Source organism: Anolis carolinensis, chromosome X, assembly GCF_035594765.1.
Source record: "Anolis carolinensis isolate JA03-04 chromosome X, rAnoCar3.1.pri, whole genome shotgun sequence".
In the NCBI taxonomy this organism is placed as follows: Eukaryota; Metazoa; Chordata; class Lepidosauria; order Squamata; family Dactyloidae; genus Anolis; species Anolis carolinensis.
Window position 1 is genome coordinate 9905171 of NC_085847.1, and position 26841 is coordinate 9932011.

The window sequence follows — 26841 nt, forward strand, 5'->3', positions numbered from 1 at the left end:
CTCAAATTTAAGATAAGACTGTCCAACTCTGATCCAATTATGATTCTCATCTTCTTCAATGTAAATGTGCTTATGTATCCTTTTAATAATAATAGTGTAAAATAATACATGTAATAATAATAATAATAATAATAATAATAATAATAATAATAATAATAGATACAGGAAAATAATACAAGTAATAATAAATAGAGAAAAATCATAAATGCAATAATAATAAGATCAGAGTGAAATAATAAATGTATTAATAATAAAAATAAAGTAAAATAAATGTAATAGTAGCAACAATAATAGAGAAAAATAATAAATGTAACAATATCAATAATAATAGAGAAAAATAACAAATGTACCATATATTCTTGAGTATAAGCTGACCCAAATATAAGCCAACCAGGACCCTCACCTGAGTATAAGCTGAGGGGGGCTTTTTCAGTCTTAAAAAAAGGGCTGAAAAACTAGGCTTATACTCAAGTATATACAGTAATAATAATAATAATAATAATAATAATAATAATAATAATAGTAATACTTTATTTGTAACCTGTCCTATCACCCCAGGGAGACTGGAGCTGGGTTTAAAACCACACACACACACACACACACACACACACACATACACACACACACACACACACACATACGTGTGTGTGTGTATATATATCTACATATATGGCGAGAGAGAGAGAGTTTATTTATGAAGCCTGGACTCTATTATTTATAGAAGAAACTTTCAAACTCCGTCGCAGTTTTCAAACAAAAAGGCACACCCAGTTGGTAATGAGGTTGAGGCAACAAGCACGGTGAACTCAATCCTTCAGAATAGCTCAACATGTTGTGACACTATTGGGACACACTTAGATACGTGGTTTGAATATCGGAGCTACGCCATGCTTGGTCTTTAATTCTAAAGCAAATCTCATCTATCATAAATCGGAAAGCTCATAGGTGGCCAGGTTTATCATTCCTTCCTGTAACACAATCATGAAAACAAATCCCCAAAACACATTTTTTCCCAACTGGAAAAAAAGCCTTCTCTGCGCCATTCAGGGGAGTGGATGCAGTTGTTCTGGTTTTGACACACTCGGGAGTGGGAAGAAACTGGCAAAATAGGTTGCGTATTTTGATGCTGTTTTGGCTCCTTTCCTGGGAGGATATTAAACAAGTAAGCAAAGAGATAAATAAAATTGATCTCCGTGCCATCTAGAGCACACAAAAACACTTTTAAAAAGTTTTAAATTGGGATTGCGGGGAAGTATATGTACCTGGTTGAAACAAGCATGCTAGTGTCATTAGTTTTAACAGATCTGGTCTGCATGGGACAAGAGAACGGTATCAAAACCAAAGCGACATCTATAACCTTCATTTTTAGATCCATGTTTATGCTTCAGCAGGTAGGAGAAGAATTTCTAAGTGCCGTGACAGAGTCTCAACAACCTTGGGGGAGCGGGTGTTATTCAGAGCAAACTAGGGCTTCTTCAACCTTTTCCACTTGGACCCCTTTCTTCCCAAGAAATGTTTATCTGATCCTAAGTATATAGGTATACTAGCTTTGCCCGGCCACGCGTTGCTGTGGCTTATGGGAATCCTTTGTTGGCCAGGTGGAATAGCAGTGAATAGCCTTGCAGTCTCAAAGCTTGGCTGTTTTCTGGAGTAGTTGGAGCTTTTTGTTGTATGAACGTAGAGGCATGGATGAGGGGTTGTGCTTCCAAGTTTAGTGTTTCTGGGATGTGTAGTTTTGTTGTTTTGTCCTAGGCCAAAATTTCATTACCCTTTTATATATATAGATAAAATAGGTACAAAAATCAAATGTCTGCTGATAATAAATCAACGTTTGCAAGATTTTTTGGTTTATGAAGTACAGCTGAAGCATCTTCTGCAGAATCCACTTGCTGCTAATAAAAAGGTAAAGGTTTCCCCTGACTATTCGTTGTTGCTAATAGATTTGTATAAATGTCTAGGTGGCATTCAGAAACCTTTTACTATTGCCATATCATTCACAACTCCAACATTGAGCTAAGGGGATCCCATTTGGGGTCAGGACCCACAGTTTTAAGATGCAGCGGAGTAGACAGTGCAGACTGAAATGGGCGGAGAGATCTATATTGGTATAAGACCTGTTCCAATAATAATAATAATAATAATAATAATAATAATAATAATAATAATAATAATAACAACAACAACAACAACACTTTATTTATATTCCGCTCTATCTCCCCGAGGATTACGACATACACAGATAGGCAAACATTCAGTGCCTTTAATACAACGGAATAACAATGACACACAAATACACAGAACAAAAGTAAAGGCTTCTCCTTTCATCTCCGGCTTTCTGGAGGCGGTGCTCATCCCTGGCCATGGCGAAGTGCTCTTGTTCCATTTCCAAGCCTAGGAGCTTGTTGTCCATAGACACCTCCTGGTTGTGTTGCCGGCATGGCGCCTTTATTACCTTCCCACCAAAGTGATACCTATTGATCTACTCACATTTGCATGTTTTCAAACTGCTAGGTTGGCAGGAGCTTGAGAGTTGAGACAGGAACTTGAATCTCTTGGGAATTGGCCTTTAGCCGATGCGGAGTATTCCCACAATATCATATTAGGTCTCAGAAATCGTTGAAACCCAGGTGTGTGAGGCATGATCTCATGGCTTCTTGGTCAGGCTTGGGCTTAAATTAAGTGATGTTTACTTGGTGTCGCTCAGAGCAGGAACTCACCCCGACCTGTGGCTTTGAACTGCCAACTTTTAGGTCAGCAGATTCAACAGTTCAATGGTTGTGGCGACCCATGCCTTATACCAGGACAGATCTATCTGCCTGATGGATTTTAGTATGATATCCCTATCCCTGGTCTGTGTTTCTCTCTTTTCTTTGCACGACATTCAAAATGGGCCTGCCACTGTTAACACTCCTCTATACTCCACGTTGCAAATTTGCTTCCTGCCTCTCTTCCGTTGCCTTATTTTAAAATGGATCTGGCTCATTATCTTTACCTTTGCCCTGAACCTCAATGCAACCACTATTAGTGTAACAGCTGATTTAATCGATATTGCATTATGCTCCCATTGCCAAATCGGGCGCCTCATTTTTCACCACTTTCCCACCAAGATTCATGGGGCGGTTCTGATTCTTGGGACCGAAGGAGGGGGTGCTTGTCTCTGCCTGGGTGACAGATGGCTTTTTTAGATGTTCCCATGGCCTCGTAAAACGCTACTAAATTCAGATATCAGATTTAGTTGCAGGCAAATTCCGGGACAAACCTCATCCTGTCTCTTGGGTTTTATGGCTCCCCATATAAGCTCTCAGACAAAATTTGTGCATCGTTCACCTTGACTTATAGCAGGGCTGGAATGCTCCGCCTCACACCCGACTCTCAAAAGATGCTCTGAATTGCAGTCACTCGAACGAAATTGAAATGAGGAGAGGAGTGTATGTTTTATATATCATCTTGTAAATCAGGACTTGAGAGATGCGAGATGCCTGGGTAATGGAAGAAGTAAAGACAATATGCAGTATAACATCAGCACATATGTAGTTTTCAGTTAAGTACTAGGATTCAAGGCCATTGGGGCTGTCAGGAAAGACCACTCTTCAGGCAAGACGTTGAGGAAATGCTCTGACGGATGCCTCATCTTTGTCATACGGAACTGAGGCTATGCTGCCTTATCATGCAGCTTGGAACTGTGTTGTACGGTCAGCGTAGATCCAACCTGAGACAGGGTGTTCGGTCCAGAGTGTGGAAAAATGACTTGTTTGGACGACAACGCCTGGAATCCCCAGGAATATGTATATACTGGAAGATAAACGGAATTTTTCAGACCTTTTTTTGAGCTGAAAAAACCTCCCTCGGCTTATAATGGGGTCAACAGAACCTGGAGGCCATGGCTTGCAATATATGATATATTTCTTTCTTACCCTCCCTTATCAGTGTGTTTTTCAAAGCCAAACCTCGCTCTTAACCAAGAGAATGTTTTGAAAAGGGAAAGACGCCCTTGCAAGTTAGGAAGAACAAAAATATATGTAACCATTGATCTTATAAAAGCATTTTCCCCTGAAATATTTGTTAATCTCTCCTACAGATATATAGGCATTAGCCCTCTGCATGCATTTGCAATCCCTATGTACTTATATATCTCTATCTATCTATCTATCTATCTATCTATCTATCTATCTATCTATCTATCCATCTATCTACATTAATTGTACATATGAATTTCCCCTCATATGTTTGCAGGTCCTTGCAAATCCTATATGCATATAGATCCATGTACCTGTATATCTGTATCCATATATATATATATATATATATATATATATATATATGTGTGTGTGTGTGTGTGTGTGTGTGTGTGTGTGTGTGTGTATATACATACATGCACACACTAGCTGGTGGTAGTTAAAGTAAAGGGTCCCTTGGGCTGAGTGGGTTGCTAGGAGACCAAGTGAGCGGAGCTTAGCCTTCTAACTGGCAGCAATTGGATAAAAACAATTATTCCTCTCCCTCTAATTTGGACTTTATTTTTCTTTTCTTTTTGTTGTATCAACCTAGAGGCATGGATGAGGGGTTGTGCTGTCAATTTTCGAGGTTGTGGGGTGTTTACTTTTGTTGTTTTGTCTGCTGCCATGATGCCATCACTCTTATATATATATAGATGATAATCTATTGATGTCTCGATTAATGTAATTTTATTGGTATCTATTTTTATTTTGAAATTTACCAGTAGCTGCTTCACTTCCCACCCTCGGCTTATACTCGAGTCAATAAGTTATCCCAGTTTTTTTGTGGTGAAATTAGATGCCTCGGCTTATATTCGGGTTAGCTTATACTCAAGTATATACGGTAATAGAAACAAGCCTCCTTAGTTCTGTTCTCAATGCAACACGTAGCTTATGAAACTCACCTCTACAAGAAGTGGAGATGATCATCTTAGAAACATTTTCATCCAGCAACCCACAGATTCTTGATTTTATGAGCGGGATGGTTTTTTTTCTTCCCACAAAATTGGATTCCAACTTGCACTCTGCGAAGTTGTAGTCATTCTGGGAAAACCAGGTAGTCGTTTTTTGCCAATTTCCCTCCCTCCCTTTCCCAAAACTGTTAGGAAGGATTGAAGGGTGATGGCAAGGAACTTCTTTCAAACCGAGGGATGAATTCAATTTTCAGGGAAATCCTCAGGGCCAGATTCTTTTAGTGAGTCCCACGTTACCAGCACATTTTGCCAAATGCCTTTACTGCTAGTATTTCAACCTTTCACAAGCCGGGGAACCACTAGAAGACGGTGTGAAGAAGGGAAAGGGGGTGTGGTCCTTCCAACACTTTGAATGTAATCACTTTGCTTTTAGTCGTCTTAAATATATGTGCGGGGAATCTTGACATTGCCTTCTTTCACTGAGTGTAAAGTGATATTCTCTTCTTGAGAAATAACATCCCAAGAGTTCGAATATATTCTTTGTAATATCTCACTCATAATTACTCTGAAAGAGCCTCCATGGGGATTTTCTTTCGTTCTTTCTTTTTGAAAACTTCTTGGTTTAAGTTCTGTCTCACTTTCCCCTTTCTTTTGTTGCAGTGGTGGAATGCCGAGGGGGGATTGTGGACAGCATGCAGCGGTTTGCGAGCTTGCCAGTCTACCTCCCGGCGAGTTACAGCCTCTCCAACGCCAACGTTTCCTTCTTCCTCAAGGAAACCAACCAGGATATCATGAGGAATGCTAGCTTGCAGTCCCGAACGGAGCCTTTCCTGGTCTATCGAACCAACAGCTTGCCTGGCTTAAACGCTACTTACGGCCCTTTTACTGTGGAACAAACGGTGCCTCCGAACCTTCTGCAGACCTCTGCTTTGTTCAGTTTTGCCGATCGGTTCACTTTTAATTGGAAGTTACAGTCGCACATCATTGACAGCTCCGTCTATTCCAACAGGCCCAAAGTCCAAGCTTTGTTCTATGTTTCTGGCAAAGACTGGGAAGACTATGATCCTTCGGAGATCCTGCCCTGTGTGCGGATGATGGCCTTCCAGGAGGATCGCGTCGCTGTCAGCAGCTGTCGCTTGAAAGGTCCCTTGGGGTTATGCGTTGCCGAGCTGGAGTTCTCCCCAAGCTGGTTCAACCCTGCCTTGGCCACGGCATTGCCACCGTCACCTCTCGAGTTTCAACAGATGGCCAGTTCCTTGGAAGGGACCACTGTGGAGCTTTTCTATTGGATGTATTCGGTGGAAGGGGAGTGTTCTTCCGAGGACCAAAGCCCAGAGAGCTTTCTGCACTCAAAGGGCCAAGAGGAAGCACCGCTGCCTTTAGTGCCAATGGAGAGAATTGGAAGTATTATTCTTTACCCGGTTCAAGACAAGCTGAAGAAGTCTGTCCTGAATCTGGATGACAACGTTGTGCTCTGTTTGCCACTCAGCCCCGTCAAGAGAGGGGACCTTGTCATGTTTCATGTATCCCTCGCCAGTGGCTCTCGAACAGATCAGTTCACACTCAGGTAAGTGTTGTTGTTGTGTGTTTGTATGAGTGTGTGTTGAACAAGATATACTCTGGTATATATCAACTGATCAGGACCCAGGCGGGGCTGGTTTATCATTTGTGTCAATGGTAACAAAACAAGAAAAGAGCCTGGCTCCAAATAGAACATTGGTTCCCAAACTTATTTGGCCTACCTCCCCTTTTCTAGAAAAAATATGACTCAGCGTCCCTGGAAAGGGGGGCGTGGCTTAGAGGGGTGGGCGTGGCTCTTGCTCAAGGGGGCAGGGCTGAGACTCTCCCCAATCCAAGATGCAGGGCTGGGAGGGGAGGTGGGTGGGGCCAGAAATGGGACGCCAGGACTGGGATGGGCGGAGTTACGAGCTCTGAGTCAGGGCTGAGCTTCTATGTCTGTCTTGCGGTGCCTGCCAGGACACGGGGCGGGGCTAGAGGAGGGGGCGGGGCCTCTTTCTAGTGCCTGACAGGGCTGAACCTCTATACCCTGCCTCAGGAGAGGAATACAGAGGCTCAGCCCTGTCTCACGTTCTTGGGAAGAGGCTCCACCCCAGCCTGGGCCTTTAGTCTTAAAAGGCCTCTCAGGAGAGCTATAGAGGCTCAGCCCTGTCTCAGGCTCTTGGAAGAAGGCCCGCCCCCTTCCCTAGCTCCGCCCCCTGTGTCCCAACAATTGCCTCAGGAGAGGTATAGATTCTCAGCCCTGTCTCAGACTCTTCGAAGAAGCCACGCCCTCCTCTAGCCCCACCCCATGTCCTAATAGGTGCCATCATCGCCCCCCTGGATATTTATTTCTTCTTGGCATATCCAATTCAGGACCTAACAGGGGGTAGTAACGCCCACTTTGGGAATCACTGAAATAGAACAACCAGCAAAAGAAAGTAAGTCAGGAAAGGAAGCAGCGTATTTTATAAAATAATGTTTATCATTACAGAATAAAAATAAATGTACTTAAATTAGTACAAATCCTAGCCAAATATCCATAGACTGTAGTAGCTAAAGCTATATACATATGACTTATCTTCTTATCTAAAGCTTTCCTGACCTGTATTAACAAAGGAGGCATACAAACATTTCAGAAGTGTAAAACAGCTTTACATAAATTGCTGCAGGTACAGATGTTTTGTGTAAGTCAGTATTATCAAAGAAATCCCACCAACATTTCATAAGTCTAAAACAGCTTGGCATGGATTATTACAGATAGACATTCCTTATTGAGAAGCAAATACTATTTTGTTGATGGATAAATAATACCTTTGGCTTGCCAGATTCTTCTCAATGTTACATCTTTTAAAATTAGACTGCTGTTTTCAATCCACGACTGCGTCCATCCATTGAACCAGTTGGGGAGGATTCACTGTCTTTTGTATTCTATAATGTTGCTTTTCTGCCTTTGTTGAGTTGGTTATCAGTTGTGCCAACCAAAGAAGCAATGGTTGTAAGTTAGGCTGTGGTACCTTGGTCTCATTTGTAAGTAGAGCTCTGGAGCTGTGCTCCATTTCGGAAGCAAATTCCTGGTGTGCAAAGTGCAGAACCATTGAAATGTGCTGTGTCCATAGTTTTATTTTATTTATATCCCATTTCTCTTGGGAATTGGCCTTAAGTTGATGGGGAGTTTTCCCGTGATATCAGATTAGGTCTCTGGACAGAGGGAGTGAAGGATAGATTAATTAAGCGTTTAGAGAGACTCAGTGAGAAATCCTTGAAACCCAGGTGTGTGAGGTATGATCTCATGGCTTCTTGGTCAGGCTTGGGCTTAAATTAAGTGATGTTTACTTGGTGTTGCCAAAAGGTTCAGATTCCTGTCTCAGCTCTCAAGTTCATGATTCAAGTTTCCTGTGTTTGCCTATGTTCCTGAAATAATTTTGCCTTGGAAAAAGTTCCCGTTTTCATGCTTGTTGATTTATGCCTGTGATCGTAATAGCAATGATAACACAAACAGCTTACCATTGGTCGTTTAATTTAGAGATGTCGTAGGATAGCAAGGTATTATCATGATTGAAGATGGATGTACTTTGCGCCCAAGGAACTCGCCTTATACCAAATGGTCTCATTTCAATGACATTTTTAGGCCATAATCCTATATCATTTACATGATTCCTGTGGTACACGTAAGTGCCAGCATCTTAGCTACACAGCTCAGGGAGGAATTGGAGCTCAACTTCTGGGGAATAAAAGGCCAAGGGGGTAATTGGAAAGTGTTGCATGCTGCGAAAAATGATAGACGCTCAGGAAGGAAAGAGTTGTAACTGGCAACATCAAGAGATACATGCTGTGTCTAGTTTTAACATCACATGTCTCAAAGTGTGGAGTGGGTCATATTTTATTTAGTTACCTATGGATCTTCTCTCCATTTTTGTTTTTTAAGAAGCTACCTGAGGCAATGTAAGAGTGAAAATATCAAGAAGAGGATGTGGTGGTAATGACAATGACAGATGATATAGATCTGGAACAAAATGTTGCAGTGTAGAGTGCAGTCCGCCATAGCATTTGTCAAAATATTCCATTCTATCCTTGCTTGTTTTCTCCTCCTGAGTGTGCTCTGTCCCCGTTGAGCTTTTTCCAGGCGCCTTCCCAATAGGACTACAATTCCTATCATGCCCAATTATCAAGTCCTTCAAGGAAGGCTACTATTCAAGTTTTAATGACCAGCGGAGCTGTCCAGCTGTGAGATAGACAGTCTAAATCTACAGTAGAGTCTCACTTATCCAACACTCGCTTATCCAACATTCTGGATTATCTAACGCATTTTTGTAGCCAATGTTTTCAATATATTGTGATATTTTGGTGCTAAATTCATAAATACAGTAATTACTACGTAGCATTACTGCATATTGAACTACTTTTTCTGTCAAATTTGTTGTATAACATGATGTTTTGGTGCTTAATTTGTAAAATCATAACCTAATTTGATGTTTAATAGGTGTCTCCTTAATCTCTCCTTATTATCCAACATATTCACTTATCCAACGTTCTGCCGGCCCGTTTATGTTGGATAAGTGAGACTCTACTGTATTTGCAAGTCCCATCATGAGTAGGAGTAGTTGAATCAACGGGAATTTGCTAATTTTTGCAATAACCTTTAGATTTGGTAAAGCTGAAGAAGTATATCCATATTAAATATAATTGGAGAAGTTATTGTCCGGTGTTACATATAGTTACATACATTACGTATAGTTAGTTACTCATATCCTGATCATCAGGAAGGGTGAAAGTCAAATATAAGTTGCTTTCTCACTGTTATCCTTGCCTTTTCTCTGCAGTCTTTTCTTTTTCCTTTCTTTCTTTGGTTGTATTTTTTGTTGTGTGCATTGTATTGGAAAACGTTTAATGTCAAGCTATCCACAAAGGACGCCAGGTTGGTGTAGAACGCACCATCCCTTGGTATGGCTATTCTTCTGCGATAGTGGGATGGAGTCCTGTCTAGTAAGGTTGAACCTGGTTGGCCTCATGGATGGTCACTCTCACCATGGTAGTCCTGGCATCATTGTGGCAGCAACCAATGAGCTCCAAAGAGCTCCAAGAGCCATCTCTGGGTCCCATTGCTGAAGATTGCAAGGGTGTTCCCCATGACTCTGTAGGGACCATAAGCCAGAAAAATAGTAAACTATTGCCTATGTAGCTTTGCCTCTACATATGCTCCTCCCTTCTTGGGGGCTGGTGCCTTTCTCCAGAAAGTTCCAAGACCAAAAGTTAGCTTGAAATCAACAAGTGAGATCACAGGTATCACTTATGCCAAGTAGGTGTGGAAGGTGAGGAAGACCCTCAGCTATTGGTCAATTTTAGATAAGTCGTGATATAAATTCTTTGTTTGCTACGACGGCCATTTGCATAGTACGGACCCATTCGAGTGGGTGCCTATGGCTGTTTGCCTTATCATCAACTGTGATAACAATAAAAGGCTTGTTTATTGCTCTCTTGGAATTCTCTCCTTTACTTCTCCTTCGGGCTAGTCTCCAACAACTTGAGAGGGGATCAATGTAGTAAGAGGGCACCACCATGGTAGGTACAAAAAAGAGAGTTTTACCCCATGAGAGTTTTCAGTGTTATCACGTCTGCAAGGGAGAATTTACTCAACATGAAGTATATACATTTAGGGGAATTACGGAGGGAAATAAAAATCATTGTAGCTCTGACATCTAATTTATACAAGTTTCCTCTTGGGCCCTTCTTATTTTTTCAACACGTTGGTATTGTTCATAAATGCCCAGGAGGAGTTTTATATATAGAATTTCTCTCTCTTTCGGCCCGATATATATGCAGGAGCATGTTTGCCTTGGGAGATCAGGTTTTCCCCTTTCCAAGTATAACGGATTGTTTTTAATCATGCTTTGTTGTATAAGTGGAGTGTAATGTATTCCATTCCGAGTTACAAAAGGTTATAGATCAAAGCAGAGCTCCGTGATGGCAGCGGGTTCTCATAATTTCTCTTTGGTGCAAAACCCTGTTGCGTGAATGAGATAATTTGAGAACAACATTTCGGATCAGGATAGTGTGAAGGTCTAAATGTTGTTGAACTGCTCTTTCTAACATTCCTCACTCTGGACGAGCTGGCTAGGGATGATGGAGTTATAATAAGGTTACATGTAATTCAGAGACCTCGATTCAACAAATGTATGAGTCTGGGCCTTTCATGGTTTCCCAGGTTGTCTAAACCAGACTTGGGCAAACTCGGGCCCTCCAGGTGTTTTGGACTTCAACTCCCACAATTCCTAACAGCCTCAGGACCCTTCCTTTCCCCCCTCTTCTTTTTTTAAAGAAACCAAGCTGTAAAACCATATGGTTTTCTTTTTCATTGCAGTGCTTGCTTTTTTAATGGCCTTGCTTTAAACCATATTTTTATGCCCTTATTTGATGCATTTTTATGGATTTTTAATGTAAACTATTTTGAATACAAATGTAGGGGAGCGGGATACAAATAAATGATTTTGTACTTTTATCTATATATATAAAAGGGTAATGAAATTTCGGCCTAGGACAAAACAACAAAACTACACATCCCAGAAACACTAAACTTGGCAGCACAACCCCTCATCCATGCCTCTACGTTCATACAACAAAAAGAAAAGAAAAATAAAGTCCTAATTAGAGGGAGAGGAATAATTGTTTTTATCCAATTGCTGCCAGTTAGAAGGCTAAGCTCCACCCACTTGGTCACCTAGCAACCCACTCAGCCCAGGGGACAGGCAGAGTTAGGCCTCACTTAGGCCTCTTCCACACTGCCTATAAAATACAGATTATCTGATTTTAACTGGATTATATGGCAGTGTAGACTCAAGGCCCTTCCACACAGCTATATAACCCATTTATAATGGTCTTAATGTCCCTTTACATTAACTACCACCAATTCCTCAATACTTTATTTCCCATACCACCATGCTTCGCCACAGCAATGTGTGGCCGGGCACAGCTAGTTTATTATATATCTTGTACTTTGTGTCGCGCAGAATGGGGGAAATCTGGGTTTGGATGGACATCTACCGGTACTTCTTTTTTAAAAAAAATGGTGCTTAAAAATGGGGACGGTGGCCTACTTAAAAGATGGATTTCTGCCCCTAAATGAGAGGATATTTATTGTTTTTTGACCTCTGACAGGGCCAGTTTGGGGCTTGGGAGCTGCGGCATGAGTTTGTGTAGCTCTGCAGACAACGGGACTTTTCTCCAATGTCTCTTCAAATAGAACACTTTTTCTCAAACTATGGGTCCTGACCCAAAATGGGGTCCTCTTTGCCCACTCTTGGAGTCATGAAAAAGGTTTCTAGATGCCACCCATTGAGACAAATCTGTTAGCAACGACATGCAGTGTCAGCAGCAGATTCTGCAGACAATGCTTCAGCTGTACTTCATAAAAAAAGGAGAACCAACCTGTTACATATGGCAACCATTAGATGCCTTGAAAATATACAAACAAGGACTTAAAAACAATTAAAAATTTAAAATTAACACATATTAAACAATTAAAGCTTTTAAAAACAGTTACATTCAATATTTATTTATTTATTTATTTATTTATTTACAGTATTTATATTCCGCCCTTCTCACCCTGAAGGGGACTCACATTACACATATAAGGCAAACATTCAATGCCTTAACATAGAACAAAGACAGAGACAAACGCAGGCTCCGAGCTGGCCTCGAACTCATGACCTCTTGGTCAGAGTGATTTGTTGCAGCTGACTGCTTTATCAGCCTGCGCCACAGCCCGATATTAGAATCACGTCATCCAAAAATCATAGTCCGAGGCCGTTCTGTTGTCGAATTGTACGTAATTCCAGGTCTGTTATTGCACTCTGCTAATGATTGAATTTGCTGCTTTATATTAGAAATGACAGGGACTGAATCTAGGTCCTCCTCCCCTTTGCAGTGGGATCCATTCCATTTCTGACCAGCATAGATTTCAAGCAGACCTTTATTTTATTTTATTTATTTACAGTATTTATATTCCGCCCTTCTCACCCCGAAGGGGACTCAGGGCGGATTACAATGAACACATATATGGCAAACATTCAATGCCAACAGACAAACAACATTCAGTTTTAGACAGACACAGAGGCATTTTTTTAACATCTTTCCAGCTTCACGGTTCCGGCCACAGGGGGAGCTGTTGCTTCACCGTCCATTGGTGGCTGTTCTTCCTCTTCTTTTCCTCGTGAGCAGTTTTATGGTGTTGTAGATTAGTTAAATTAGCCTCCCACATAAAGCGTACCTTAAATTTTCCCTACTTGACAGATGCAACTGTCTTTCGGGGCTGCTAGGTCAACAGCAAGCCGGGGCTATTTTTTTTTTAATGGTCGGAGGCTTAACCCGACCCGGGTTTCGAACTCATGACCTCTCGGTCAGTAGTGATTTATAGCAGCTGGTTACTAGCCAGCTGCGCCACAGCCCGGCCCCCTTTGACTGGACTTAAATACGTCTTCCTCTGTGTGTCTTCATCCTGGTTATGTTGTGAGAAAAGAGGCTTTGTCTCAACTCCTGAAAGCTCTAATCTTTTAAAGAAAACCTCAAAATAAGTATCAAAACGTCTTCCGGCTTTCTAGGAAAATACCTATAGTCAGGTTCTGATTACAGTTTTGTACCAGATTATTTAGACAGATGCCACCCCTTTGCTTTTAGTGGCATAGCCTTGCTCCCTATGCTTGTACTATACCTTTGAGTATTGCTTTTGACCTTCTGTAACAAAACCACTTATAAAAGGGATGTATTTTTTAAAAGAAATCTAATGTTACCAAGAGCTGCAAGATTTTCTGATGTCATATACTGTGGTAGCAATATTGGACATGACATTTAGCGCTGGGATAACAACACCTACCAAAGAGCTAAGGAAACTTCAGCAAGGAGCTGGAAGGAAGAGGCAGAGTTTGTTGCTGTGAGCTGCTTGCAATATTTGCTTATTCTTTCTATTAATAATTTTAAACTGGGAATTTTAAAATACTTTTTACATGTAATCCTGCTTTAATGTGCATATATTTGTATATTTTAAATGGTTATGTTATGCTTTTATGTTAAGACGCTTTGAGTTCCCTTCGGGGGAGATAAAGTGGGGTATTAATAATAGTAATAATAATAATATTCCTAGACACTTGGGAAGTGTCCGGCGTGTGATCCAATACAACAGCCAGCTGTGTACTAATTTTGTTGTGTATCTAATAATAATAATAATAATAATAATAATAATAATAATAATAATAATAATAATATTATTCCTAGACACTTGGGCAGTGTGTGATCCAATTCAACAGCCAGCAGAGTGTCTTGTTGTGTTTCTAATAATAATAATAATAATAATAATAATAATAATAATAATATTCCTAGACACTTGGGAAGTGTCGGGCGTGTGATCCAATACAACAGCCAGCTGTGTACTAATTTTGTTGTGTATATAATAATAATAATAATAATAATAATAATAATAATAATATTCCTAGACACTTGGGAAGTGTGTGATCCAATTCAACAGCCAGCAGAGTGTCTTGTTGTGTTTCTAATAATAATAATAATAATAATAATAATAATAATAATAATAATAATATTCCTAGACACTTGGGAAGTGTCCGGCGTGTGATCCAATACAACAGCCAGCTGTGTACTAATCTTGGTATGTATCAAATAATAATAATAATAATAATAATAATAATAATAATAATAATAATAAATGGGATCTGCGCGCATCATCCAAAAATACATCACACAGTCCTAAACGCTTAGGAAGTGTTCGACTTGTGATTTTGTGATACGAAATCCAGCATATCTATCTTGTTTGCTGTGTCATACAATGTCGTTGTGTCAATAATAATAATAATAATAATATTTTTTAAAGCACATGTTTCTAGTGAATAAGGCTGTGACAAAGGAATTGAAAGCGTTTAGTAAGTGAAGCTGAATAAACATTTTAAAGCCCACTGAAGGAGGAAGGATCTTATCTATAAAGCCCTGAACGGTTCAGGTCCAGCCTATTTGCTTGACTGCTGAAGAGCCAGCGTTGTCCGTAGACACCTCCTAGGTCACGTGGCTGACATGACTTTATGGAGTATCGTTTACCCTCCCACTGAAGCAGTACCTATTGATCTACCCACATCTGCATGTTTTCGAACTGCTAGGTTGGCAGAAGCTGGGGCTAACAGCGGGAGCTCACCCCATCCTGCAGATTCAAAGTGCCAACCTTCTGGTCATCAAGTTCAGCAGCTCAGCAATTTAACCTGTTGCGCCACCGAGGCCCCTAACTATGTATATTGTATTTTTTGTCCCTTTTGGGAGAGGGAGCGGAGTACAAATAGTGTATTATTATCATTATTCTCATCATTATCATCATCATTATCATAATCTTGATTTTAGTTCTATACTTCTGGGTATACTACTTACTTACATTGCCAGTGCTGCACATATGAAACGTTAGGAAAAATATTCATGCACTTAAAAGAGGAACAACAGCAACAAAAAGCCCATCCGACTGCTATTATCTCTGCTGAATATTCCAGATGGAAAGTTTTGGTGCTGACTAAGGAGGCATTTCCATTGTTCAATCATTCTGCGTGGAAGAAAGCTTATTTCCCCTCCTTTGTATTATCCCCCACCCTGTTTACTACGGAGTCCCCCTCCTACTACACGCATAGTAGGAATAATCTATGACTTTGGAGCAGTTTCTCAATAAACGGCTTTTAAGATTGATTAATGACCAAAGCAACGCAGAAGCCCTTAATCAATCTCAGCGGACATTTATTGCTTTTGCATGCTGCCGAGTGGGCAGTGGGGATTACGTCTTAATTCACCCGTGTACACACGCAACATCGTAATGAACACATTTTGAAACGTACTTGTAGAAACACAGTTGGTATACAGACCTGCTCATGGCCAAGAGAAAACCATGGAGTGGTGTGCAGAGTCTTTGAAGTTCAATCTTGAGGTCCTGATAGCGGCTGAGTTTTTCCTGTTGTTTTTCGTCAATGCGACTGTCACCTGGGATGGCGACATCAATGATCCAAACCTTGTTCTTTTCCACAACTGTGATGTCTGGTGTGTTGTGTTCCAGAACTTTGTCAGTCTGGATTCGGAAGTCCCACAGGATCTTTGCGTGCTCATTTTCCAATACTTTTGCAGGTTTGTGATCCCACCAGTTCTTTGCTGCTGGAAGGTGGGACTTGAGGCATAAGTTCCAATGAATCATTTGGGCCACATAGTTGTGCCTCTGTTTGTAGTCTGTGCAATTTTCTTTATTATTATTATTATTATTATTATTATTATTATTATTATTATTATTATTATTATTAGAAACACAACAAGATGAGTCCACCGCAGACACTCTGCTGGCTGTTGTATTGGATCACACGTCGGAAACTTATTATTATTATTATTCTGCTTTTATCACTTCAAGAAACTCAAAGCGGTGAACCCATCTCATGGGATTGTTGCTGGGATCAAAATGTCCATGAGATGAGCTATGTGTGTATGTTATGGAATGCATGTTAGGAAAACAGTGAGCTCATAAAAGGAAAGAAATTTGAGAGAAGGAGAAAAAAAAAACCCAGGCTGAGCAGGCAGTTCAGGGAACATTACAATATGTGCAGTCGATTAGTCTGCTCTATGGCGTATGGAATAATAGTCAAATATTTGTAATGTTAATGAACATGCAGACATGGTTTGTGAACTCTCCCTTGCTGGATCCGTTCAGAAGTTATAAATATATAATGCAACATGCATACAGCATGAGGAAAACAGAAGCTATAAAAATGCAAATAAAGTCTTTGGGTTTGGGGTGTGGGGTGAGGAGTGTGTGTGTATATGTGAAATAGTCCCTTTGCTATCAGTTGGCAGCTTTGCGTAAAACCATCGGAATAATGGTTTTCTGTGCTAAGAGGATAATTTATGATCTTGCCAGGGATGTACAAAGAGTATTTAACTCCATTAGGAGATGGGAGAGGCAAACTTAAAAAAGGAGGGGATGTTTCGTTGTGGTAGAATAAAAGGGAATCTTCGTGAATGTGGCGGGGAGAATGGGCTACGTTAGGAAAAATATGACACCCTTAAAAATGGGCAAAATATTCTCCAGCCTTTCTCCTATTCACAATTGCATCTTCAGACACAGAAAGTCTTAGGGTCTCTTCTGCTGGTTTCCTTTTTGGATAAGGAAGAGGCTGTACTTAGCATGGGTTTTGGGCCAGTTTGTCAAGGGGCCCTTCCACACAGCCATATAACTCAGAATATCAAGGCAGAAAATCCCACAGAACTGGGTTAGCTGAGTCCACACTGCCATATATTGCAGTTCAAAGCAGAAAATGGGCGGCCAGAGCTGGGATGGGCGGAGTTACGAGCTCTGAGGCAGGGCTGAGCTTCTATCCCTGTCCTGCGGTGCCTGCCAAGACACAGGGGGCGGGGCTAGAGGAGGGGGCGGGGCCTCTTCCCAAGTGCCTGTCAGGGCTGAACCTCTATACCCCGCCCCCGTGTTCTAACAAGCGCCTCAGGGGAGATATTATATAGAGGCTCAGCCCTGTCTCATGCTCTTGGGAAGAGGCCCCGCCCCCACCCCTAGCCCCGCCCTTTAGTACTTAAAGACCTCTCAGGAGAGGTATAGAGGCTCAGCCCTGTCTTGCGCTCTTAGGAAGAGGCCCCACCCCCACCCTGAGCCCCGCCCTATAGTACTTAAAGACCTCTCAGGAGAGGTATAGAGGCTCAGCCCTGTCTCAGGCTCTTGGAAGGAGGCTCCGCCCCCACCCCTAGCCCCGCCCTTTAGTACTTAAAGACCTCTCAGGAGAGGTATAGAGGCTCAGCCCTGTCTTGCGCTCTTAGGAAGAGGCCCCACCCCCACCCTGAGCCCCGCCCTATAGTACTTAAAGACCTCTCAGGAGAGGTATAGAGGCTCAGCCCTGTCTCAGGCTCTTGGAAGGAGGCTCCGCCCCCTTCCCTAGCTCCACCCTCCGTGTCCCAACAAGTGTCTCAGGAGCGGTATAGATTCTCAGCCCTGTCTCAGGCTCTTGGGAAGAAGCCACGCCCACTCCTCTAGCTCCACCCCCTGTGTCCTAACAGGCGCCTCAGGTGCTCAGCCCTGTCTCCGGCACTTTGGAAGAGGCCCCGCCCCTCCCCTGGCTCCGCCCCCATCTCCTAATAGGTGCCATCACCACCCCCCTGGATTGCTGCAGCACCCACCAGGGGGGCGGTAGCGCCCAATTTGGAAATCACTGCCCTAAACGGTGGGGAATTGTAGTTCACCTACTCCCTTATGCATTTTCTAATGGGAGCATTCATAAAACACAGAAGCAAAGACTGAGTTTTTTCTAAGACATAGTGTAACATATGACCAAACTGAGTCCCTTTCAAATCGCCCAGGCATTGCCGGGTACCCAAGCTAGTATTTTGTATAATTCATATTGTTTAAGGGGTCTGATGTTTCGGTAACAGCAATGTAAAATGTTTTTGAGACAACATTTGGGAAGACTCTTGCTTTGAGTGAATGTCAGTGTGGTCTTACGAGAATAATTGGAAAGTTCTGGGAGTTGTGGTTCCCCAAAAACAACTCTTTCAAGTTCTGAACACACTCAACTTCTCTGTCTGTTTCTAAAGAGTTTTGCCTCTCCCTAAGTCGCGCTTATCTCTCTCCATGCAGAAATACATAATTAAACCCTTTGGCACAGGATGGCAAATAGCATCCATGTTGTTCTCTTTAGCATTGAGGATGATACTGAATTAGGTTGAGATGTGCAGTATTACCAGTGTGTTACCTTGTATGGATCATTGTGGCTTGTAGAAGAGGTGATATTAGGAATTAATATTCATAAACATGTTCTAGTGTGTTGACAGGATAAATATGTGTATAGCAAGGGAGAAAAGAAGAAAAACATTAGGTGTTGACTCCCTCTAGTTTTTTCTTTATTAAGGAGAGGTTTGAAATGACTCAGGAAGTAGGACAAGGATTTCTTTTTTTAAAAAATAGCAATATTATTTGAGTGAAAAATCTGTATTAACAAAAACAAAAGAATACTCAATGAGATTTAAATAACCCTACTCCCACTCCCCACACCTGCAACAAACAGATTATCTCCTCTTTGCAACTGTCGGGGGAGGAAAAAAAATCCTTATTTAGCGTTTTGAGACAGGAAAAGAACAAATATCTTGGATTGCTGTGAGTTTTCCAGGCTGTATGGCCATGTTCCAGAAGCATTATCTCCTGACGTTTCACCCACATCTATGGCAGGCATCCTCAGAGGTTGTGGGGTTTATATATCTGTGGAATAATGTTGGGAGAAAGAAGTCTTGTCTGTTCGAAGCAAGTGTGAATGTTGTCATTGGCCACCTCGATTAGCATTGAAAGGCCTTGCATCTTCAAAGCCTGGCTGCTTCCTGCCTGGGGGAATCCTTTGTTGGGAGGTGTTAGCTGGCCCTGATTGTTCCTGTTTGGAATTGCCCTGTCCTGCATGTCACAAGGCAAGGAGGCATGGAGCACCACATGCTCACAAAAGCAATCAAAAGTGATTGGCTCCCGCTTGCTTTTGTGTTGAGTGGGTTATGTGCTCCTGAAGGTGCTGGAAGCGTCGAAAGTGCCGCAGTTACCGAAGGAAACGAGATACGTGCACAACTCTAATGTCTATTACTATGTATGTATGTTTTAACCGTAAAGGTTTGATGGATCTGGACCCAAATTGGTACGCATATCCTTCATGCTCCAACAAAAGATACTGGTGAGTTTTTTTTGGGGAAGGATCTGATAGAGGATGATGGGAGTTACAGTGCCATCACATCCAGATGTACAGCCCAGCGAGATCTGGGACTGATGGGAATTGAAGCTAGGCCAGATATGGGACTGATGGAAGCCTATCAACTGTATGGTTGTACGAGGGTTGAATGAAAAGTAATGCCTCTACCTTCATTACTTTGGTTTGGATGGGAATATTTTAATAAATCAAATACAGAAATAATCCTTAGAGTGTGCTCTTCAACTACCACTATTCACTTTTCCACATAATCAGTAGAGGAGAGTCTACTGAACAAGCCAGGACCTGCCGCAGACCAGGACTGCTATATGTTGAGGAGTTACGAAGGTGGAGGCATTACTTTTCATTCAACCCTCGAATAAAAGGTCCCATTATAGGGGTATGGGAGCATGCATAAAATTGAAAAGCAAACAATAAAAAACCCAGAAACTAAGAATTAAAAACTAACAATATCAGGAATAAATTCTCGGCACTACACTCAGGTGTGTCCTTCCCAGAACGGAAGGCTGGTTCAGGTCCCGCAATGCCTTGTTCTGGACAGAATGCAATAGCTCTGACTTCTCCCTCTCCGGAGACCAGCAAGAATCTGGGCAACGCAGCAGCTACCCCTCTTTACAAACTCTACGGCTCAGAGCAAAGCAGCAGGCCGGTCCATGCCGAGGCAGGTAATTAGCCCTGGCTGTCATGTTGACGCTTTGGGAGAGAAAGATGCGGAACTGAGTGCTGGCTGGCAAAAAACACCACCCCAGCACTACTTTCCATTACTGTCAAAGAGGCCAAGTTCATGTCAAGCCATGGGCTATTTGATCACCCCTCCGAAGACTGAGAACATTTCACATCTCTCCTTCTCCTTCCCGGTCTTGTTTTCCAATTACAGAATCTCTTTAGACGAGGGGACGCTTGGCATTTCCATCACAACTTTGTGTGCTCAATGTGATACTTCCATGCACAACGGAGATTGTTGTATATTGTTCATGTGCCGTCGCAGACTGGGGACTAGGAGGTAAAAACTCGCTCTGGTGCCTCCGATGGCAATAGGATAGTACAGAAGGATGATACAGGAGTTGCTCTCTCGGCAGAGGTCATGCGATACAACCCCCCACTCTCCAAACCTTTCAGCCTTTCAGGAGCTTGAGCGAGCCTTCATCTGATTTCTAATTACTTTTTCGTGGCAGGTGTTTCAGGGAATTTACAGGTTGGGTAGGGATTTAATACTGAGAATTTACAGGTTGGCTAGGGATTTAATACTGATAAGGAAGCCCATTTTCACATGACAGTGAAATAATGACCATGCAGCCACAAGGAGGTAACAATGACATCTTACCTTGGGTGGCTTCAAAAGAATGTTGGTCAAATTCGTGGAGAATATCAGAGTATCGTGCTCTCTATTTCCAGCATTTGGTTTGTGTGTGCTGGTGTTTTTATAGCTGGTATACCATCAGATTCTTTTGCCCTCATCGCTTCTTCTTCTTTGAATGTGGGGAGCGGGGTGAGCTCCCACTGTTAGCCTCAGCTTCTGCCAACCTCGGAGTTCGAAACCATGCAAATGTGAGAAGATCAATAGGTACCGCTTTGGCCACATGACCTTGGAGGTGTCTACGGACAACACCGGTTCTTCGTCCTAGAAAATGATATGAGTACCAACCCCTATGCAAATGTGGGTAGATCAATAGGTACGGCTTTGGCGGGAATGTCATGGCCACATGACCTTGGAGGTGTCTACGGACAATGCCGGTTCTTCATCCTAGAAAATGAGATGAGTACCAACCCCTATGCAAATGTGGGTAGATCAATAGGTACGGCTTTGGCAGGAAAGTCATGGCCACATGACCTTGGAGGTGTCTACGGACAACACCGGTTCTTCGTCCTAGAAAATGAGATGAGTACCAACCCCCATGCAGATGTGGGTAGATCAATAGGTACGGCTTTGGCTGGAAGGTAACAATGCTCCATACAGTCACATGACCTAGGAGGCCTCTACAGACGACGCAGGCTCTTCAGCCTAGAAATGGAGATGAGCACCACAGAGATGGACTTCCATGGTTGGTCATCAATATGTGGATGGGATAGACCTTTGGCCTGCTGCAGCTGTGGCTCTTCTGTTGATGCCGTGGCTCTTCAGCAAGACCTATCAGAAGTTCTTGAGAGGCAGCAAGTTAGCAAAGCACAGACCTTCGGGATCTTTCTGTCGTGATCAATGAGGATAGATGGCAAAACCGACAAGCTGAGGGTGGGAGGGGAGAAACATTCTCCTCTGTAGGAAGCCTGCTTTGCAACCTGGAATGTGCAATTACTTCTTCTCTTGGGGCAATTTGGCCCTGAAAGTCTATTGAATTCCATCCTCTCCACCTCCTGGGTATGTTTCCAGCCGGCAATTGCATTGATTAATCCCTTCTGCAGGTCTTCATTAGGTGGGCAGGTTGTAAGTCACAGTCTCTCTTTGCACAAACCTGATGAACCGAGGGGGCTGACTGTTGCTGGGTCATCCTCCAAACACCAAACTTCGTCGGAGTCAGCTTCCACTGCATTGATCACGCTGAAATGTGTCTACTTCCACTTCTTATTGATTTCAGCGGGTTTCCTTCTAAGAGCATTTAGGATTGAGGTCCCAAATCAGCAGTGGCGGAGACAAAAACAAAATACAAATTCTCTGCAAAGATGAGGTTCAAGAAGGTACTGATGACCACCGTGCAGAGTGTATTTAGACTGGCATGTGTTACTTACAAGGCTGTATCCGAAGATCTTGATATTACTCTTTTGTGGAAAGGAGAAACCGTCGCCATCCATTTTCCTTGTGGACCAGTCAGCTTGAGATGATCTCTGACTTTCCATCAACACTTGGGAATGCTTGCCTGTTTACACAGTATATCTGAATTGGTCTGAAAGTGTTTTTTATGATGAGGATGTTGCCTTATGGTCTCTGCAAGACGCCATAAAAATGTTTATGGAGCCCCATAAAATGTTTCAGTAGTAATCCAGTATCTGCAGGAACGTCATGTCACCGTCTCTATATTTCAAACCGGGCACGTACCGGCGTGCAGTCACAGACAGGCCTCAAACGTTCGGCCCCTGGATAATTCAACTCAAAGCTTTAACCACACTTATTAAAAGCTTAACATTGCCAGGAGATGAGGCTTCTAGTCTTAATGCTATTTGTTTCTCTCTATAATACATACAAATACACATACAGTTGCGCTCCACGCTCACGAGCTTGACATATGGGGTGGTTGGTTGGCAACAGCAAGGGGTGCTGTTATGTCTCCCCCAAAGTGGTGATTTCAGTCGCAACCACCCTGCCCTGGAGTCTGCTGGCTTGTAGACATTGGAGTGTGGTATTGATTGAAACCGCTGCTACTTTCTTCTCTTTGGCTTTGAGGAAGCACAGTAGCAACTCCTCACCAGTCGTCTATATAAGGAGCACTCCCTCTGTCACGTTTGGTGGAGTTTTCTCTCCCGCACCCCATGAATGTTGAGTGCCGACTGTATAGACATGCACACACACAAGGACATTAAAAATGTACAGCACCACGTTGTGACAAATGACCTTATTTACTCAAGCTAATGAGCATTGCCTCCTCTCCCCCCCCCCCCGAAAAGAATAAATAAATTATGATGAATTTGGTTGCTTCTAGAAAGGATAGAGTGACAGGGGCTCCATTATTAGTATACATGCTGGTATCGTCTGCCCCTGGCCTGCCTGTTCCCAACAGCTGGAAGTGGAGTTGAATTATTCATTTTGGAATAATCCAAAATGTTTTGTGATGGCTTCAGCTTGAAGCGCCATTAGCTTTACAAAAGACTCACTGACCAACCTTTTGAGAAGTAGGCTGTGGAAGCAAGACAGAGGTCTGAATGTTTGGTTCCCATCTGGGTACGCTGGCTATGGAGGGCTGTCAAGAGGGCAGCGTTGCAATGTATCGCTACGTTGTTATTTGCACCCGGATATTTGTCATTGCTGAGCCAAGAAATGTCGCTGTCTAACCCGAAAGGCAACGTTCACCAGATCTTTTGCAGAGGCATTATTTGAAATTTGAAAAATAGCAGTTCCAACCTGTGGAGCAGCAGTGAGGGGCACAGATTATCCAGATGTGGAATATGCTCTGTTGCACTTTAGTAGCCTTCAGTAGCCACATTAGTAGCCTTCAAGAAAGACTTGAAAACATGGCTCTTCCTTTGTGCTTTTGGAGAGTAACTATGTTATATTTCTTTTCCGTTGCTCGCTCTAATATCTATCCTCTAGACCACACCACTTCCTTATGACACTGTTCGCTATGGTTTTTATTCTTATGTCTTTCTCACCCCGAGTTTTAACTTAATGTTCATGTGGTCCGCCCTTGTTTTCATTGTTTCTTGATTTGTATTGTAATGGATATTATTATTTATTGTATTGTTCACTGTGTTGTGATGTGTTGTTCTTTTATATGCTGTTTATATTGTATTGTTCTGGGCATGGCCCCATGTAAGCCGCCCCGAGTCCCCGTTGGGGAGATGGTGGCGGGGTATAAATAAGATCTATTATTATTATTATTATTATTATTATTATTATTATTATTATTATTATTCTGCAGACATGCTGAGCAAGACAAAGGGGACCAAGCATTTATAGATATCTATATGAATGTGGTGCAGAGGGTTAAACCGCTGAGTTGCTGAACTTACTAACTGAAAGGTCGGCGGTTCGAATCCAGGGAACAGTGTGAGTTCCCACTATTAGTCCCAGCTTCTGCCAACCTAGCAGTTCAAAAACATGCAAATGTGAGTAGATCAATAGGTACTACTCTGGTGGGAAGGTAACAGTGCTCCATGCAGTTGGAGGTGTCTACGGACAACGCTGGCTCTTCGGCTTAGAAATGGAGATGAGCACCAGTCCCCAGAGTCGGACTCAACTAGACGTAATGTCAAGAGGAAACCTTTACCTTTAAGTAGTGGATCACATTTCTTGGCTAGTCATGAAGGCACATCCCATAATGATCCCTTATTTAATTAGCATGGTAATCCTATATTGGGAGGTGTGTGCTTTCTAGGGCATGGAGCCAAAATATACAAAAGTTCAGAAACTTGCAGTGCCAGCAGTGGATTTCACCTGGATCCAGTCCTGTCCGTTCTTTACATTCTATCCACAATCCAGAGTCTCAGAGAGGATTTCTTCTATTTAGGGTGCAGAAAAGAAGGCATTGGTAGTGTGGACGAATCAACCCTTTTGTTTAAGTCAAACCCTCCTGTTTACCCTCTCCAAAAATGCCTGAAGCATTCCCTCTGTTCTCACACTTGGGAGGCTGTAAGGAGGATGTTTTTCGTCTAAGCCTCATGCAATTTCTTCTGTATGCCGATGAGTGTCCTGGTGCCTTTTTTTTTCTATTTGCATGTGGATTTACAACATAGCCCATAGGTAAGTTTATGTACACGGTAGAACTCCTTTATTATTTAAAGAGAAATGAACATTGATGGCGGCTTCTGTAATATGCTTTGAGTGAGGCGGTTGAATTTGCCTTCTCAACAGCCGAGACAGAAAGAAAAACAAAAAGGAACGATTTGAGGCAGAGCAGATTTAGGAGGGGAAGAAACACAAGGCAGCGTTGGGAAGCTACTCCGTGCCCTCAAGGGTTGCTTCCTACGCATTAATGTGCTTAATTAATTGAAATGCCATTTTGAATGTTTTACAACGTGCGACGAGAAAAGCAGATTTTGTCATACAGTAAGCAAATGTTTTGGGGTGCGTGGCTGGAATGCAGTTCCTGGCTTTTAATCCTTTGCACAGTGCCAAAGTTTGCACTTGCAGCAACGCCCACACGTGTATGCCTTACAATAAATCCAAGCGATTTGAACAAGGGTTATTCTCCCCACAAAGAGGATTTTGGATCAACCATGCTGCTTACCTAGGAATAAATCTTGTTTGAAGAAAGCAGTGGATATGGTTAGGCCGACCCTGTAAGTTTTGCGAGAAGCACTTCTTCATTTCAGGAGAGACATTAGGAGGAACTTCCTGACCGTAAGAAGAGCTGTTCAACAGTGGAACTCCCTGCCTCGGAGTTCAGTGGAAGCTCCTTCCTTGGAAGCTTTTAAACAGAGGCTGGATGGGGTACTTTGTGCATTTCCTGCATTTATTTCTTTATTTACAATATTTATATTCCGCCCTTCTTTCTCACCCCAAAGGGGATTCAGGGTGGATCACAATGTACATATGCATGGCAAACATTCAATGCCATTAGACATCCAGACACAGAGACAATTTAACATTTTGCAGCTTCCGGCTTCATGAGGATATGCTCGATTTCGGCCACAGGGGGAGCTGTCGCTTCATCGGCCACTTGTGACACCAAATCCTTGATGGAGTACTTCCTCATTCTTCCTCACGCTGCTGGACGTTTTGATGCTGTCATAAATTAGTTAAATTAGCCTCCCTGCAAAAAGCGGTACCTAAATTCCCTACTCAACAAATGCAACTATCTTTCGGGTTGCTTAGGTCAACAACGAGCTAGGCTATTTAATGGTCGGGCACTCAGTCTTACCTGGGCTGGCTCGAACTCTCGGTCAGTAGTGATTTATTGCAGCTGGCTACTAACCAGCTGCGCCACAGCCCAGCCCTGCATGGCAGGGGGTTGGACTGGATGACCCTTGGGTCTCTTCCAACTCTATGATTCTATGATTTCAAGCTTGTTTTACAACTCTGTGACTCTCTATAGTGGAGTTATCCTCTTTTTGATAGCACCCGTTGTCAGTGGAAATGCACTGGGTAGGGACCAAAAATCAGGCACATGACAGATTGATGCTCTAATCAGGATATATAAGCCTAGATTCATCCCATCTGTCATTATCTGGACTCCTGTTGTATCATTACACCAGCATAACTCCCAGTTCTGCTGCTGGTTGTTTTTATCTCAGAGCTTGCGTATGGAGGTATCCTCCGCTTCCATTAAAGTAAGTAAGTCTTCAGTGCTCGGGCACAGGATCACCTGCCCACTCACATACCAGGACCACCTTCAGAGAGACCTCAATTCAGAAGTTCAATGAATCAATGAAACATAGAGAAATGTTGACATACCAAGTTCCTATTGATTTACCAGTTGGGACTAACATTTGGGTTAGTACGAGGGTTATCCAGAAAGTAGATTACGTTTTGGAATTAAAAATGAACAAAGTATAGGAGAAAACATTTACCATATGCAGTTGAAAGCC

At 42.4% G+C, this 26841-nt stretch overlaps 1 protein-coding gene across 1 annotated transcript in view; it reads left to right on the forward strand.

The window, feature by feature from the left end:
• tmem132b (transmembrane protein 132B) overlaps nt 1-26841 on the forward strand; it is a 272960-nt gene that overhangs the window by 87254 nt on the left and 158865 nt on the right. The window contains exon 2 of the mRNA XM_008113646.3: nt 5570-6476. Coding sequence (XP_008111853.2) covers nt 5570-6476 — 907 coding nt within the window. The remainder of the gene's footprint in view (nt 1-5569; nt 6477-26841) is intronic.